The 17980-nt window shown below is 44.9% G+C and overlaps 1 protein-coding gene across 2 annotated transcripts in view; it reads left to right on the top strand.

Moving 5' to 3' along the window:
* The first annotated feature begins 4329 nt into the window (after positions 1 to 4329).
* Positions 4330 to 17980, top strand: part of Nfatc3 (nuclear factor of activated T cells 3) — a 90147-nt gene continuing 76496 nt past the window's right edge. For both annotated transcript variants that reach the window (XM_004661667.2, XM_004661668.2), the window contains exon 1: positions 4330 to 4458. In XM_004661667.2, the coding sequence (XP_004661724.2) occupies positions 4356 to 4458 (103 nt within the window). In that variant the 5' untranslated portion in view covers positions 4330 to 4355. The remainder of the gene's footprint in view (positions 4459 to 17980) is intronic.

Below are 17980 nucleotides of genomic sequence, written 5' to 3'. Positions count from 1 at the left end.
TTTTTTTGGGGGGGCCAGGGATGATGAGGTAGGGTCTCACTGGAATTCACTATGTATTCTCAGTTGTGGCCTCAAACTCACAGCGTTATTCCTACCTCTGCCTTCCCAGTGCTGGGATTAAAGGTGTGTGCCCCTGTGCCACGCTGCTGTTGTTTTGGCTGCTTTTGACAGGTTTTGTGTCTAGCTTTTACAAGGGTGTTTGAGAATTTAACTCAGGCTTTGCAAAGCAAGCACCTTTAACTGCTAAGCCATCTCCCCAGCCCTCAAACTTTTTTTTTTAAGGTTTCTGTTTACCCAAGGCTAGGCTAAACTGCTTCATCCCATTGCACTGAGGCACAGGAGAGCCTTCAGCTTTAAGGCCAGGCGCATGACAACTGATGAAACAAAAGGCTTTCTCTGATTCTCAGGCCTGGCTGTCATTCACACTGGAGTGAGAAGAGATATACTGATAACCCCATAGTTCCTGTCTACCCTGATGTTTTATCCACTGCACTGGTCCCTTGGGCCTCATTTTACAGGGCCCTCAGAGAGCTGCAAGTGGGTTAGATGATCTTCAAAAGCTTTGAAACTGGGGCTGGAGAGATGGCTTAGCGCCTTAACCTTAATTTAGCACTCTCTATCTCTCTGTGTCTCTAAACATAAATAAATAAAAGATGCGCATTAAAAGCTTTGAAACTGGCTGGAGGAAGAGTTTGTCTTGGCTCTGGCTGGGGGAAGGGAGTGGAGAGAGCATGCATATTTGGGGAGTAAAATGGGGAATTGGGTCCTTTACAGCCTATAGGGTCCTGGCTATTGCTGCCCTTTCACTTTCCTCTCTTTCTCATTATGACCTTTCTTACAAAAAAAGAAAAACTGGTGACTCATTTCCTGCAGTTGGTGCTCATCTCTGCCCTAGCCCTCATCACTACATGTTAGATTCTCAGTTTACCATAATCCAGAAGCCCTCCCTACATTGTGACCCTTTTCTGGGTTTTTGAAAGGAGTTCACTGTCTGGAAATAATGATGCATTGCTGAACATTTAATAAATGTGAATTTTTTCAAGCAATGTACAGCTTCTCTGTGTGGTCCCTTCTCAAGGGCGGGTGACAGGCCAAAGTCTGCATCCTGCTTCCCCTCTAGCCTGATTGGCTCAGGGGAAGTTATAACTGGTGGGGAAAAGGACTGAGTGTCTATTATTTTAATCCGAATGATAGCCTGGGAGGTATGTCCCTAGGTGTGGGATAGCACATTCTGAAGTTGCCTTTTTTTTTTTTAAGGGTTTCATTGTAGTCCAGGCTAACCTGGAATTCACTATATAGTCTCAGAGTAGCCTCGAACTCACAGTCATTCTCCTACCTCAGCCTCCCGAAGGCTGGGATTAAAGGCAAGAGCCACCACGTGGGCATGCGTACATGTAATTGGGTGCACGTATGGCACACTGGCATCACAGATTTGTGTCCAGCTCTAGGTGGGTGCTGGAGAACTGAACCCCAGGCCAGCAGGCTTTGTAAGCAAGAGCCTTTAATCACGGAGCCATCTCTTCAGCCCTGAAGTTGTTTTAAGTTTAATGGGAATGGGGAATTGAGCTGGCCAATCTTCTGGGACCTAACAGTATACTGGGATCATGTGACAGCAGCCTGTCTGAGGTAGAGCTGGTGTGGCATGTGGAGTCCAAGTTTCATAACAGGCTTTCAAAGTTAGATACCCTCTCAGAGCAAAATAGCTTAGTGGGAGGTTTTCTACCCACTTGATGCCATTTGTGCGCTCTCTCTCTCTTTTTCCTAAATCCTAAGGTGGGGTCTCATATATCCCAGGTTGGCCTCAAACTCATGTTGTAGCAGAGGATGACCTTGAACTTATTTTATCTTTTTATGGTTTTTTTTGTTTTGAGGTTTTTTTTTTCTATTTATTTCCAAGAAGAGAGAGAATAGGTGTTCCAGGGTTTCTAGCTGCTACAAATGATGTTCAGATGCATGAGCCACTTTGTGCATCTGGCTTTACATGGGTACTGGGGAATCAAACCTGGGTCATTAGGCTTTGCAGGCAAGTGCCTTAACCTCTGAGCCATTTCTCTAGCCCGTAACCTTGAACTCTTGATCCTCTGCCTCCACCTTCCAAGTGCTGGGATTACAGGCATGTGCCATCACACCCAACTGCTCCCTGTCCTTGACTCTGTTGTCCTGCCTTTAATATTCCCAATCCAGTGTTCCATATTAAAATTCTGATCATGTATATATCCTGGTTTTGGTTCCCTACTGCCTTCAGGATAAAGTCCAGGCATCATGGAGGTAACTACTGCATTCCACCTGCCCATCTAGACTCATCTTTGGCTTCTTTCTGCCCACTGCAAGTACCTCATAGTGTCCAAGGCTTTGGAAATTGGTTTCCTCCCTGAAACAAACAATTCTCATCTCTTTTTGTTTTAATTTTTATGTACTTGAGAAGTAAGTAGGTAGATAAATAGATGAAAGGTAGGTAGGTGTGCCAGGGCCTCTTGCCCTGCAAACAAACTCCAGGCACATGTGCCACTTTGCACATCTGGCTTTACATGGGAACTGGGGAATCAAACCTAGGCCAGGAGGCTTTACAAGTGCCTTTAACCACTGAGCCATGTCCCCAGCCCCAAACCTTCCCTACCTCTTTCTTGTCTGGCTCCCCAATTCCTACTAGTCTTGGTGGAGGCCCTATAGCCAGGGTAGTTTGAACTTTCTTAGAGCTCCAAGCACAGCTCTCATCTCTTTTACACAGTAATTACAGATTTGTTGTTGCCCTCTCCTCCACCCCTGAAGCGAGACCAATTTATCTGTATCCCCATGTCCAGCATAAGTACCAGTATAAAGTCTTGGGCCAGAATGAAACTGCTTGAACATTCCATGTTCATTTGACCCAGTGTTAGCTGGGGTAACAGTAGCTCAGAAATCACTGAGACAGACATCTTTACAAAGAGCTCCTACTTGGCTCCATTCTCCCAGGGGCTTTTCTGAGTAGTGTGGCATGTGCTGTAGGCTCCATGAGATGACATTTCCGAGGCTTCTCACAAGCGTTCAAACGTCAGACAGCGCCCTGTAGGCCCTGTGTTATCTAACACCCTATCTAATCATGAGCCATGGTGGAACCCTAAGTAAACAAGCCAGGCTCTGAGTCCCTAAGCCTCAAGAGGTGACGTCTAGGGCCTTCTCTGGGGAAGGCAGGCCCGTTGGGGTGGGGCCAAGAGCTAAAACGGTTCTTCAGGCAGTGTCATGTCACTTCCTACCCACTGGCAGCCAACAGCTTGGGTTACATGAGAATGGCCGGTTTCACGGCTGTGCATCAGCATGCAGAACAAGGATCCGCACGGTCCCTGTCCAACTTCCAGCAGGGAAAACAGATCATGCCCTTCTGACCGGGGGTGGGTGGGGGGTGTGTGTGTGTAGAGTGCGCACGCCGTCTTCAGGGACGCAGCTGCCAGGGCCCGCTAGTGGGGATAAAAGCGCAGCCACGGAGGCGGGTCCCTGCCCCCACCCCGCAGGGCTGGATTTGCAGCGGCCGCGAGCTCAAGCTTCGCACTTGTCGCACAACCTAGGTTTCCTTCAGCTCCACCCCCAACTTATTTAGGAAGCTCGGTCTAGTCCCCGGCCCGCTCGAGACTCTGCTATAGAGGCTGGGGTTGAAGAGAGGAGGGCGTGAGGGTCCTAACGCATTCTCTAAGTAACCCGGTGGAGTCAAACATCCTCGAACTTATCACCCGGCTACTCCAGTAGTTCCCCTTCCCCGACGTGAGCTCCGCCCAACGAGGGTCTTCTCCAATTGGCCCGCAGTGCCCAATCCAACTACATCCGTGGACTTTAGAAGTAGCGGAAGGAATAGAGGCTGAACTACAACTCCCGGGAGGCAACGGGGCAGCTTGTCACGTGACTTCCCCCTCGCAGGGAGGCACGCGATAGGCCGAGGACGGGGCGGGGTCCCGTAGGGCTGTTCCACAGAGGGAGCCCGCGGCCTATGGGCGGCCCCGCCGGATGGGCGCGAGGCCGGAGGCGGGGCTGGGCGCGCGGCACGGCCCGGGAGCGCGCGGGCGGCGGTGGCGGCCGTGGTGGCGACTCTTGGGGGGGGTGGGCGGGGAACTTTAGTTAATTCCACTGTGGCTGCTTAGGTGTCCTGACCGGCGACGGTGGCGGCGCCTGGGGCGACTCGGCACTGGGCCAGCCTTCTTGCCGGGAACCGAACGCCTGGCGTCGTGGGCCCCGCCCGGAAAGTTTGCCGTGGAGCCGCGACCTCCTGGCCGGCGCGGCCCAGCATGAAGCGGCGCTAAAGAGCCGTCGCTGCCGCCGCCGCCGCCGCCGCCGCCGCCGCTGCCGCTGCGCCCGAGGAGGAGTCGCTGCACCCTTGGGCCACGCCGATGACTACTGCAAACTGTGGCGCCCACGACGAGCTCGACTTCAAACTCGTCTTCGGCGAGGACGGGGCGCCCACGCCGTCGCCCCAGGTCTCGCGGCCTGCAGGTGGGTGCCGGGCCGGCCGGCCGGGACTGGGGACGCGTTCGCTCGCCGCGCTCCCGCGAGCTCGCCTTCTCCGTGCTTCCCTGCGTGCGTGTGCGCGTGCGCGCGGGTGGGGAGGGAAGACCGACAGAATTCGGCTGGGTCGCCGCGACCGTGGTGGCCCGGGGGCTGGGCGGGGAGAGAACTAGCGGAGAAGTTGACTCCCGGACGTCCGTGGCCGCTGGACGCCCCGGGTTTGGAAGCCGAGAGGGACCGAAGCTCCGACAGGCGTCTGGTCGTCGCGGCTTGTCGTTGCTCGGCCAGCGTGGTACTGAGAACATGTCCCTGTGAGGTGTAAGCGTACCTTGGTTGCTTGAAAATATCTGGGGTTGCTTTAAAGCATTCTTTCTTTGAAAGGTGCGTTTTCTTGATGGGTCAGGCCCCTGGCCCCTTTTAAGATTCGGGAGAGTTGTACAATTTTATGCTTCACAATGAATTAGAAGGGTGCTATAACGGGACTGTTCTGAAAACTGGATTTCCTTAGTTTGAGCAAAATGTTTTGGAAGTTCTTTTTATTTTTATTTTTTTAATTACAGAGAGAGAGTGAGTGTGTGTGTGTATATATAGAGAGAGAATGTACTGGAAGTCCACTTTTGTTTTAGGGGAAATCCTCACAAAATATTTTAAAGATCTTAAATTTGGAAAGCTGGGCACGGTAATACTTGCAGGTCAGACTAGTGAGGAAATAGAAACAGGATGACCTGGGGACTTAAAACTCTCCTGTGACCTGGTTTGTGGAATAGTGTGGTTCATTAAGTTCAGTTTCTCTATTACATTTGCATGTGAACTTAGAAAAGAAGACGGTGAAGGGTAATCTCTAGTTTTTCTCTCCAGTACTAGCTGAAATACTTAATGTTCATATTGATGTAGAATAGTTTCTCTAGCATTGTATCGAAAAACTTTTTGAGTCATAAGAATTCTCTGGGAGGTACAGTAGCTGTTTTGTCAATTTCTTCTTAGCCTTTAGATGTCTTTCAGTGTAATAATTTTTTATTTTGTTATTTTTATTTTTCGAGATAGGGTCTCACTCTAGCCTAGGGCCGACCTGGAATTCACGTTGTAGTCTCAGGGTGGCATTGAACTGGTGGCGATCCTCCTACCTCTGCCTCCTGAGAGTGCTGGGATTAAAGGCATGCACTCCCTCGCCCAGATCTCAATGTAGAATTCACTATGAAGTCTCAGGGTGGCCTTGAACTGTAGGCCATCCTCCTACCTCTGCCTCCCAAGTGCTGGGATTAAAGGCATGCGCCACCACGCCCGGCTTCAATGTAATAATTTTTAATAATTATATGTAATGTTAATTTTCAATTCCATTAACACTATTTAAATGTATTTTGTAGAAGGTACTAGTAGATACTTGGTAATGTTATGTTGCTGCATAAAGGACTGTGGCTTGTCAAGAAGCTGAGGAAATAATTGAAGGACACATTCACTAGCCTGAGAAGTAACTGTGCTGTTAGGTTGAATTGTGATACGTTTTATAAATAGAGGAAGAAATGGGTAGAATGTAGTTTGTGATGAAAAGGATGGCAACAAATTGTACTTACATTACTGAGGTTGAACAAAATAAAAACAGCTTACTTGAGTGAATTTTTTTTGCAAGGTATGCTCTCATTCTAGCCTAGGCTGACCTGGAACTCACTTTGTAGCTACAGGCTTGTTTTGAACTCTGGTTGTCTTCCTAGCTCTGCATGGGATAAAAGGCATGTGCCACCATGCCCAGCTTGAATTAATATTTTCATTTTTAAAAAGTTATTTGTTTGACAGCTAAAGATTGATCTACCATATGACCCAGCTATAGCACTCCTATGCATATATCTGAAGGAATCATCTCATTTCCTTAGAAGTACGTGCTCAACCATGTTTATTGCTGCTCAATTTATAATAGCTGGGAAATGGAACCAGCCTAGATGCCCCTCAACTGATGAGTGGTTAATGAAGATGTGGCACATTTATACAATGGAGTTCTACTCAGCGGTAAAGAAAAATGAAGTTATGAAATTTGCAGAAAAATGGATGGACCTGGAAAGGATTATACTAAGTGAGGTAACCCAGGCCCAGAAATACAAGCGCCATATGTTCTCTCTCATATGTGGATCCTAGCTACAGATGACTGGGCTTCTGCGTGAGAATGAAAATACTTAGTAACAGAGGCCAGTAAGTTAAATAGGAGACATAAAGGGAAGAGAAAGGAAGGGAGGAGGGTACTTAATAGGTTGATAATGTATATATGTAAGTACAATGATTGTGATGGGGAGGTAATATGATGGAGAATGGAATTTCAAAGGGGAAAGTATGGGGGGGGGAGGGAATTACCATGGGATATTTTTTTATAATCATGGAAAATGCTAATAAAAAATAAAATAAAAAGAGAATTTAAAAAAGCCACCATGCCCAGCTTGAATTAATATTTTCATTTTTTTAAAATTACTTGTTTGAGAGAGGGGGGCGGGGGCAAATGGGCACGCCAGGGCCTCTAGCCAGTGCAAAAGAACTCTAGACACATGCACTACCTTGTGCATCTGGCTTATGTGGGTATTAGCGAATTGAACCTGGGTCCTTAGGATTCTCAGACAATCACCTTAACTGCTAAGCCATCTCTCCACCCCTATTTTTATTTTAATTTTTTGGTTTTTCGAGGTAGGGTCTCACTCTAGCTCAGGCTGACCTGGAATTCACTCTGTAGTCTCAGGGTGGACTCGAACTCACGATCATCCTTCTACCTCTGCCCTCCAAGTGCTGGAACTAAAGGCATGTGCCACCACACCCAGCTCCTATTTTTATTTTATTTTATTTTTTTGAGGTAGGGTCTCGCTCTAGCCTCGAACTCATGGTGATCTACCTACCTCTGCCTCCCTAGTGCTGGGATTAAAGGCGTGCGCCACCATGCCCGGCTCTATTTTAAAAAACAAAAAAAAATTTTTTTTTTTGGTTTTTCGAAGTAGAGTCTCTTTAAAAAATATTTTTATTTATTTATTTGCAAGAAGAGAGAAAGAAGAATGGGCACAGAGAGAGAAAATGAATGGGCACACCCAGGCCTCCTGCCGCTGCAAATGAACTCCGGATACATGCACTACTTTATATATCTGGTTTTATATGGGTACTGGGAAATTGAAACCTGGGCCTATCAGGTTTTGCAAGCAAGTGGCCTTAACACTGAGCCATCTCTCCAGCCCTTTATTTTATTTTGATTTTTTTCTAGGTAGGGTCTCACTGTAGCTCAGGCTGACCTGGGATTCACTATGTAGTCTCAGAATGGCGTTAAACTCACGCCAATCCTCCTACCTCTGCCTCTTTAGTGCTGGGATTACAGGTGTGCGCCACCATGCCTGGCTAATTTTTTTTTTTAGTATATTTATTTTATTTATTTGAGAGAGAGAAAGAGGTAGAGAGAGAGAGCGAGAATGGGCACACCAGGGCCTCCAGCCGCTGCAAATGAACTCCAGATGCATGCGCCTCCTTGTGCATCTGGCTTACGTGGGTCCTGGGGAATCAAACAGGGGTCCTTTAGCTTTGCAGGCAAACACCTTAACTGCTAAGCCATCTTCTCCAGCCCTTATTTATTTCTTGTTTTATTTTTCAAGATAAGGTCTTGCTGTAGCCCAGGCTGACCTGGAATTCAGTATGCAGTTCAGGCTGGCCTCAAACTCACAGTGATCCTCCTACCTCTGCCTCCTGAGTGCTGAACGTAAAGGCATGTGCCTGGCTCTGTTTTTATTTAAAAAATATTATTTATGGGCTGGAGAGATGACATAATGGTTAAGGTGCTTGCTTGCAAAGCCTAAGGACCCATGTTCACCTCTCCAGGTCCCACATAAGCCAGATGCATAAGGTGACACAAGTGCGCAAGGTCACACATGTGCACAAGGTGGTGCACGTGTCTGGAATTTGATTGTAGTAGCTGGAGACTCTGGAACACTAATTCTGTCCCCTTCTCTCATAATAAAGGTGTGGTTTTAAAAATATTTATTTATTTATTTGCAAGGGGTGGAGGAGAGAGAATGGGTACACCAGGGTCTCCTACCACTGCAAATAAGAGTCTAGTTGCATGTACCACTTTGTGTATTTGACTTTACATGGGTATTGGGGAATCAAACCCAGGCCATCAGGCATTGCAAGTGCCTTTAATCACTGAGCCATCTCCCCAGCCCTAATTGTACTTTTAAAAAATATCATTCACTTATTTATTTGAGGGTGCATGAGAGAGAAAGAGGCAGATAGAGAATGGGTGCACCAGGGCCTTTAGCCACTGCAGATAAACTCCAAATGCATGTGCTACCTTGTGTATCTAGCTTATGTGGGTATGGGGTTATCAAACCTGTGTCCTTAGGCTTCTCAGGCAAGTGCCTTAACAACTAAGCCATTTCTCTAGCCCCTGATTGTATTTTCTTAAATATTTTTATTGTTTGTTTGAGAGAGAGAGAGAGGTAGACAGAATGAGTGCGGGCACCCCAGGGTCTCCTTCTACTGCAAAGGAACACATGTGCCACTTTGAGCATCTGGTTTTATGTGGGTACTGGAGAATCTAACTTGGCTGTCAAGCTTTGCAAACAAGCACCTTTAACTGCTGAGCCATCTCTAGCCCATTTATATATTTTTTTGTTTGTTTGTTTCTTTCGCATTAGGGTCTCACTGTAGCACTGGCTGACCTTTGATCCCAGGCTGCCCTTGAACGCATAGCAATCCTCCTACCTCTGCCTCCTGAATACTGCGATCAAAGGTGTATGTCACCATGACTAACTATTGTACTCTTTGTGATAATAATATTCAGGCTGGGACCCTGGCACATCCATACATGCACATGCACACAAATAAATTATTACTATTTTTTTCCAGGTAGGGTCCCATTCTAGCTCAGGCTGACCTGGAATTCACTATGTAGTCTCAGGGTGGCCTCACACTCATGGTGGTTCTCCTACCTCTGCCTCCCAAGTGCTGGGATTAAAGGCATGTGCCACCATGCCCAGCTAAATTTATTTATTTTTGTTTTTTGATTTTCAAGGTAGGGTCTTGCTCTAGCCCACACTGACCTGGAATTCACTATGTAGTCTCAGGTGGCCTCGAACTCATAACAATCCTCGGACCTTGGCCTCCCAAATGCTGAGATTAAAGGCATGTGCTACCACACCCAGTCTTAATGAATGATTAAATGACTAATTCATTGACATTTAGTTCTTCATGGTACTGTGCAATTTCCAATTCCATCAAGTTCCAAAATATTTTCATTGAAAATATTTTCATAGAAAACCCAGTACCCAATAAACAGATATTCCTCACCGTTTTTACTTTCCAGGTGTTTGGCAACCAACTATTTGATAATGTGTTCTATATATTTACATATTCTGGGTATTTCATATAACCATACAATATGTAATCTTGAGTCTTCTGTTGATGGAAACTTAGCTGTTTCTACCTTCTGACTATTGTGAATAGTGTAGCTGTGAACATCTAGCAGCTAATACTATGAGTCCTGGGTTTGATCTCCAGCACCATGTAAACCAGGCATGGGGGTGTATACCTGTAATTCTAGCACATGGGATGGAGGCAGGAGAATCTGGAGTTCAGAGCCTACCTGAATTAATAACTTAATTTGATGCCAGCCTAGGCTGCATGAGACCCTGTCTAGAAAAATAAAAAATAAGGAGTTGGAGAGATGGCTTAGTGGTTAAGGCACTTGCTTGTGAAGCTTAAGGACCTAGGTTTTATTTCCTAGTACCCAGGTAAAGCCAGATGCACAAGGTGGTGCATGGGTCTGGAGTTCATTCGCAGCAGCTGAAGACCCTGGCAGCCCATTCTCTCTCATTCTCTGCCTCTTTTTTTTTTTTTTTTTTTTATTCTCAAAATAAAAAATAAATGGTAGCTGGGCATAGTGGCACACACCTTTAGTCCCAGTACTCAGGAGGCAGAGATAGGAGGGTCACCATGACTTTGAGGCCACCCTGAGACTGCATAGTGAATTCCAGGACAGCCTGGGCCAGAGCAAGACCCTGCCTTGAAAAAAAATAAAAAAATAAAATAAATACTGAGTTACTTCTACCATGAAAAAAGTGTGTTACTCCTCTGGCTTCTGGTCCTTGCTGGTCTCCACTGTGGTTTCTTAAGTGATTGGTTCTCTTTAGTCTCCCATCCCCTCAACCTTGTGGCCTTTGTCCCTCTCCTCTTTATAGCAGTTTCATATTAACTAATATACATTGGCTCATTAGACATTTTGTTGTATTTAGTTCAACAATTGTCATACTCATAGCCTCTATGAAATATACTACCAAATGATAGTACAATTACAAACAAGATACAAACACTGTTTCTTTTTTTTAAGGAACTACAGTTCTAAAGAGAATTTAAAACCAAATCAATACATTGATCTAACTCAGTACAGATCTGAATTCTACTAATCAATTTTATAGTCATAGCCTTCTTGACTTCATCTACCATTCCTAAAGCTTCAGTTGATTCCTTCAAACTACATACTAATAATTATGCTTATTAAAATGAAATCTAAGTATAAAATAATTTTGAAAGTTTAGATTTGAATATATAACATCCCCTCAGTAGTATCTTTAAGTTTTATTTTTAAAATATGTTATTTATTCTTTTTTTTTTTTTTTTCTATGTAGGGTCTCACTCTAGCTCAGGCTGACCTGGAATTCACTATATAGTCTCAGTGTAGCCTCGAACTCATGGTGATCCTCCTACCTCTACCTCCTGAGTGCTGGGATTAAAGGCATACATCACCACACCTGGTCTATTTATTTATTTTAAGGGCAGGGAGAAAGGATGGGTGTGCCAGGGCTCTCTTGTGCACAATGGCAACATTGTGCGCTTGTGTCACTCTGCGTCTGGCTTACATGTCTGGACCTGGAGAATCAAACATGAGTTCTTAGGCTTTGTAGGCAGGTGCCTTAACTGCTAAGCCATCCCTCCAACCCCCCCCCCCTTTTTTTTTCTTTGAGACTGGGTCTTGTTATTTTTTTTTTTTTTTTAGCCCTTTCCAGACTTGTGTTCTTGTTTTTTTTTTTTCTTTTGTAATCTGTGTGCATGTGTGTTTGTGTATGTGTTCACATGTGGACAGGGAGACCAGAGAACATACAGTCTGAGGCGATATTCTTCAGGAATGTTCTCCACCTTTTTTGAAACAGATTGTTTCATTTGCCTGGAGCTTGCCAATTAGGCTATACTGGCTGGCCAGCATGCCCCAAAGATCTGTCTGTCTCTTCCTCCCCAGTGCGGGGATTACTAGCATGCACCACCACACCCAGCCCATGGGGTTGAATTCAGGTACGCATGCTTGCAAGGCACTTTACTGCCTGAGCTGTCTCCTCATTGCTGTTTTATTTTATTTATTTTAGTATTATTTATTTCGGGGGGGGGTGCTGAGGTATGGTCACTCTAGTCCAGGCTGACCCGGAATTCACTATTTAGTCTCCTGGTGTCCTCAGACTCACAATAATACTCCTACCTTTGCCTCCTGAGTTCTAGGATTAAAGGCAAGCACTACCATGCCCAGCTCTGCTGTTTTATTTTTAACGTTGCATCTGTAACAGGAAGAAATGCTGCTGAACTTCTTTCAACATGCCATGTGATTAAAGATTGTATTGGTCTTGAAAATACTTTCTTTGAGCCAGGTATAGTGGCTTACACTTATAATCCCAGCATTTGGAGATAGAGGCAGGTGGATTGCCATGATTTCAAGGCCAGCCTGGTTAAATAGTGAGTTCAGGACAGTCCGAGCTACAGAGTGAGATCCTGTTTCAAGACAAACACCACCACCACCAACAAAAAATGCTTTCTTTTCTTGGTTCAATTCCAATTGTCAAAAGAGAGGTGAAAGATATCTTGTAAATTTTCATTTTACAGATGAGTTTATGTTACAGGAGATGAAGTTAGGTGCTGAGTGGTTACAGAGGTCCCACTGTGTTTATTTTCAGGCAGTTTGAATTAACAGTTGCTTGTCTGTGTGAGTTAGAAAATGCCCTAACTTTGAGATGTGGCGGTGAACCCCTGTAATCCCAGCACTTGAGTGGTAAGGCAGGAGAGTTAGAAATTTGAGGCCAGTTTCAGCTACATATCAGGTTCAAAGCTAGCCTCAGCTACATGATAAATCAATATTGAGTTTTTTTTTTTTTTTTTTTTAGATAGAGTCTCTCATACCCTGTAGGATTCTAGGGTGGCCTAGAACTTATATGTAGCATAGTATTTCCTTGAACTTCTGTTACTGAGTATTGGGATTACAAGTGTGTGCCACCATGCTTAGTGTATGTGATGCTGGGGATTAAACCCAGGGCTTTATGCATGCCAACTGAGCTGCATCCCCAGCCCAGAATCAGCTTATTGTTGGGACCTGCCACTGATCTGTATATCTTTAGTCTTGAAACAAGCCTTTTAATAGACGATGGTCAGTTGTATTACTGATTTCCTTCTCACTATTGCTACTTGAGAAGCAGATTGACTAACATAATAGTATTTTATAATAAATAGGGATGAGACTGAGGAAGTCATAATGTAGTAAAAGCATTCACATTACTAAGAGGTAGGAAACCTGAGTAGGTTTAAGCCTCATTTGATACTAAGTGATAGTTTGGTCACAGTAGTAACATAAATAAGGAAGGTGTTGTTTAAAGCTGTCCTGATGGGTTAGAAAGACTAGACACACTGGACTTGGCAGTGAGCCTGGCTTCTAAAACTAAATCCAAGTCATCAAATTTGCTCAGGCATGCCATGAGGTTCAAGTGACAGTGGAATTTAAGAGGAGTGAGTTTTATCCCGGGAGGCTTAGGAGAGTCACAATAAGGAGCAAGCTTGTGTGGGGGTTATTGACTGTGGGCATGCCCATGACATGCTACCCATGTGAAGATCAGAGGACAACCTTGGGTATCTGTCCTCACCTTCCATCTTGTTTTGAGGCAGGGTCTCTTGTTCTGGCACTCAGGCTTCTTGAAACTTCCTTTTGCAACTCTGTCAGCTCACCATAGGCACTATAGGATTACGGACACATGGTACCTGCTCTGCTGGAAGGAGCAAGCTTTATCTTTTTCCTTCTTCTTCTTTCAAGGTATTGTCTCACTCTAGCCTAGGCTGGCCTGGAACTTACTCCATAGTCCCAGGCTGGACTCAAACTCACAGCAGTTCTCCTTTGTATAGTAGAGTAACTATCTAGCATGCACAAAGTCCCAGGTTCCATTCCAGCACCACATAAACTGGCCTGAATTCCAGCACTTGGGAAGCGGAGGCAGGAGAATCCTAAATTTAAGATCACCCTCTAAGCCAGTCATAGTGGCACACAGCTTTAATCCCAGCACTTGGGAGGCAGAGGTAGGAGGATCACAATGAGTTCAAGTCCACCCTGAGACTACATAGTGAATTCCAGGTCAGCCTGGGCTAGAGTGAGACCCTACCAAGGTGGGGGGGGGGGAGGAAGGAAGATCATTCTCTCATAACTATATATTGAGTTCAAGGCCAACTTAAGATACTGGGGACCCTTTCTCAGATTTACCAAAAATGAGAAAATATATGTAGACCTCAGTTAATGTATGAGTCAAATGGTGGCTGTTTAAAAAGCATGCTCCTGCCAGGTGTTGTGGCGCATGCCTTTAATACCAGCACTCAGGAGGCAGAGGTAGGAGAATCACAATGAGAATGACTCGGCACGCCGGATTCTCCAGCCACTGCAAATGAACTCCAGACACATACACCACTTAGTGCATCTGGCTTTACATGAGTACTGGGGAATTGAACCTTGGTCCTTAGGCTTTGTAGGCAAGCACCTTAACTGCTAAGCCACCTCTCCAGCCCCACCCCTTTGTTAGCTTTTAAAAATTATTTATTAGAGAGAAAAGCGACAGATAGAATGGGCATGGCCTGAAGTGCCTGGCACTCCCATTCTCTATTTGCTTCTCCCCCCCCCCACCAATAAAATAAATAAATAATAATTTATTCATTAGAGAGAGTAGTGGGGTGGGAGAATGGGTGAACCAGGGCTTCCTAGTCACTGCAGACAAACTCCAGATGCATGCGCCACCTTTTGCATCTGGCTTTGCATGGGTACTGGGAAATTAAACCTGTGTCCTTTGGCTTTGCCAACAAGGGTCTTCCCCACTAAGCCGTCTCTCCAGCCACAAAAGTAGTTTTTTTTTTTTTTTGACAACTTCCATAATTGTAGACAATAAACCATTAATCCCCCCCCCACTTTCCCCTTTGTAACTCCACTCTCCATCATACCTTTTCCCCACTCTCAATCAGTCTCTTTTTTTATTTTGATGTCATCATCTTTACCTCTATCCAGGCCATTTTATGTCTGGACGAGTGCATTATAAGGATTACTACTCTTCCTTTGGCTCTTACATTCTTTCTGCCACCTCTTCCACAATGGACCCTGAGCCTTGGAAGATGTGATACAGATGTTTCAGTGCTGAGCACTCCTCTGTCACTTCTCAGCATCATGGTGCCTTCTGAGTCATCCCAAGGTCACTGCCATCTGAAAAGGGTTCTTCTCTAACCAAAAGTAGGAGTAGCATTAATATATGGGTATGAACATTAAAAGAAGTGCTTACGGGGCTGTTTGGTGAACATTTAGCCAGACACCAGCAGATGTTACACCCCTAGGGCTCTTAACTTCCCCTGTTGTAGGTTTTCAGTATAAGGTATGTATTCCCTCCCTTGGAGCAGTCTTCCAGTCTATTTAGAGAGCAGTTGGTTTCCCCCATAACAGACATATCACTGTTGCACTGGTTGGCTCATTTAGCCTGGCTGGCCAAATTTAAGGCTTACAGTGTCCACTGTAGTTTATCTCCACTGATGACTTCTTTGTTTCTCTCTCTCCCATGGAGCTGCATGCAACATAGCTTTTTCCAGCTTTCTGTCAGCTGGTCTACATGGAGGAGATTTTCAGCTCAGCTCCAACAGGATTTCTCAGTGACTGCTGCTCAGGCATGTGACATCTTCAGTAATAGGGTCTTACCATCTCTTTCTCATGGGAAAACAAGGGCCTTGGCAATAGCCTATAATGTTTTAGAGGCAACAGGGACCTTTCTGGCCAACAACTCACTGGAAGGTATCTCACCCCTGTCACTGAAAACTTTCTAGTAACAGTCTATGGCTACTGGGTGTGCCATTGTCCAAAAAAGTAGGTTTCCATATGACTTACTCATACCCTCTTAGATTTTGATTAACCCTCCCCCCACCTTTCCTTTACTCAATCACTTGCCCTGACCTTGCTTAGGTCTTTCCACCTCCTCGTAATCTGTTCTTCTACTTACATATATACAGTACCATCCTGTTAAATCCCCCCTCCTCCCTCCTCTTCTATTCCCTTTTTGTTCCCTTTCTAGATTACTGGCCTCTGCTACTGAGTTTTATTCCAGCTCACATAGAAGTTCAATCATTTGTAGCTAGGATCCACATATGAGAGAGAAGAAGTGATGTTTGGTTTGGCTTCTCAGCCTGGGATACTTTCCAGATCCATCCATTTTCCTGCAAATTTATAATTTCATTTTTCTTTTTTTTTTTTTTTAACATACTTTACTTATTTATTTATTTGAGAGAGAGAGAGAGAGAGAAGAGATGTAGAGGCAGATAGAGAGAATGGGTGCACCAGGGCCTCCAGCTAATGCAAAAGAACTCCAGATGCATGTGCCACCTTGTACATCTGGCTTACATGGGTCCTTAGGCTTCGCAGGCAAGCACCTTAACCACTAAGCCATCTCTCTAGCCTCCCTCCCCCATTTTTTTTTTTTTTTTTCTTTTTTGGAGGTAGGATCTTGCTATAGCCCAGACTGATCTGGAATTCACTATGGAGCATCAGGGTGGCCTTGAACTCACCTCGATCCTCCTCCCTCTGCCTCCCAAGTGCTGGGATTAAAGGCATGCCTCACCATGCCTGGCCCAACATGTAGTTTTTTTTGTTTGCTTGTTTGTTTGTTTGTTTTTAATTGGAGAGAGAGAGAGAGAGAGAATGGGCACATCAGGGCCTCCAGCCACTGCAAACGAACTCCAAATGCGTGTGTGCCCCTTGTCCATCTATCTGGTTCATCTGGGTCCTGGGGAGTGGATTCGGGGTCCTTTGGCTTTGCAGGCAAGTGCTTTAACTGTTAAGCCATCTCCCCAGCCCACCAACATGTAGTTTTAATGTGTCTTATGTTATAGCAACAGGTGAGCTTTTTTGTTTTTGCTTTTTCGAGGTAGGGTCTCACTAGCCCAGGCTGACCTAGAATTCCCTCTGTAGTCACTGGCTGACCTCAATTTCACAGTGATCCTCCTACCTAGGTCTCCCAAGTGCTGGGATTAAAGGGTGTGTGCCACACTTGACCGGTGAAAGTTTTATTTATATTCTTGGTTTTTTATTTTTTGAGGTAGGGTTTCACTCTAGCTTAGGCTGACCTAGAATTCACTATGTAGTCTCAGGGTGGCCTTGAATTTATGACAATTATCCCACCTCTGCCTCTTGATTAAAGGCATGCACAAAAACTATAACATTTAACCAGGCATGGTGATGCAGGTGAGTTCAAGGCCACCCTGAGACTACATAGTGAATTCCAGGTCAGCCTGGGCTAGAGCGAAATCCTACCTTTAAAAAAAAATACACACACACCATACACACACACACGTTTCAGACAGGTATGATGATTTCACACCTGTAATGTTAGCATTTGGAAGGCTGAGGCAGGTGCATTTCCATTAAGTTTGATTCTGGCCTGAGCCACATGGTGAGTTCCAGGTTAAATGAGAGCTTTTCTTACCACCCCCCCACCAAAAAAAAAAGTTTCAGTGCTTTAGAATTTTGCGTTTCTTGGGCTGGAGAGATGCCTAGTGGTTATGGTGCTTGCCTACAATGCCTAAGGACAGGTTAAATTCCCCAGTACTCAACGTAAGCCAGGTACACAAGGTAGCACATGTGTCTGGAGTTCATTTGCAGTGGCTGGGGGCCCTGGTACACCCATCCTTTTTACCTTTCTCTCAAATAAATAAAATATTTAAAAGAAATACATTACGTAGAATTTTGCATGAAATTTCATCATCATTGTGTATCTGAAGAGATGGATAGAATTACGTGAATTTTGAACTTGAATTCTCATTAATTTTTTTTTCAATAAAGTTGGTTTTGTATCAGATGTAAAAAAAGTACATATAATTTTGATTTTTCAAGGTAGGACCTCGCTGTAGCCCAGGCTGATCCGGAATTCACTATGTAATTTCAGGGTGGCCTAGAATTTACAGCAATCCTCCTACCTCTGCCTCACAAATGAATTTTCAGCAATCCCTCTACCTCTCAAGTGCTGGGATTAAAGGTGTGTGTGCTCCACCATGCTCTGCTCTCCCATGCCACCACACCCAGCCCTTCAAATGTAAAAATATTTCTAAAAGCTTTTTTCCTCCCATGAAGGTTATCACTGGCTAGAACACTTTACTTTGTTTGTTTTACTGAAATGTAAACAATTTTCAATATTGCTTTAAAATTTTACAGTAAAGTTTTCTAGATAAAAATAGCTTTCTT

Source organism: Jaculus jaculus, chromosome 1 (assembly GCF_020740685.1).
Source record: "Jaculus jaculus isolate mJacJac1 chromosome 1, mJacJac1.mat.Y.cur, whole genome shotgun sequence".
Taxonomy (NCBI): domain Eukaryota; kingdom Metazoa; phylum Chordata; class Mammalia; order Rodentia; family Dipodidae; genus Jaculus; species Jaculus jaculus.
This window is presented reverse-complemented; position numbering and strand designations above follow the sequence as displayed.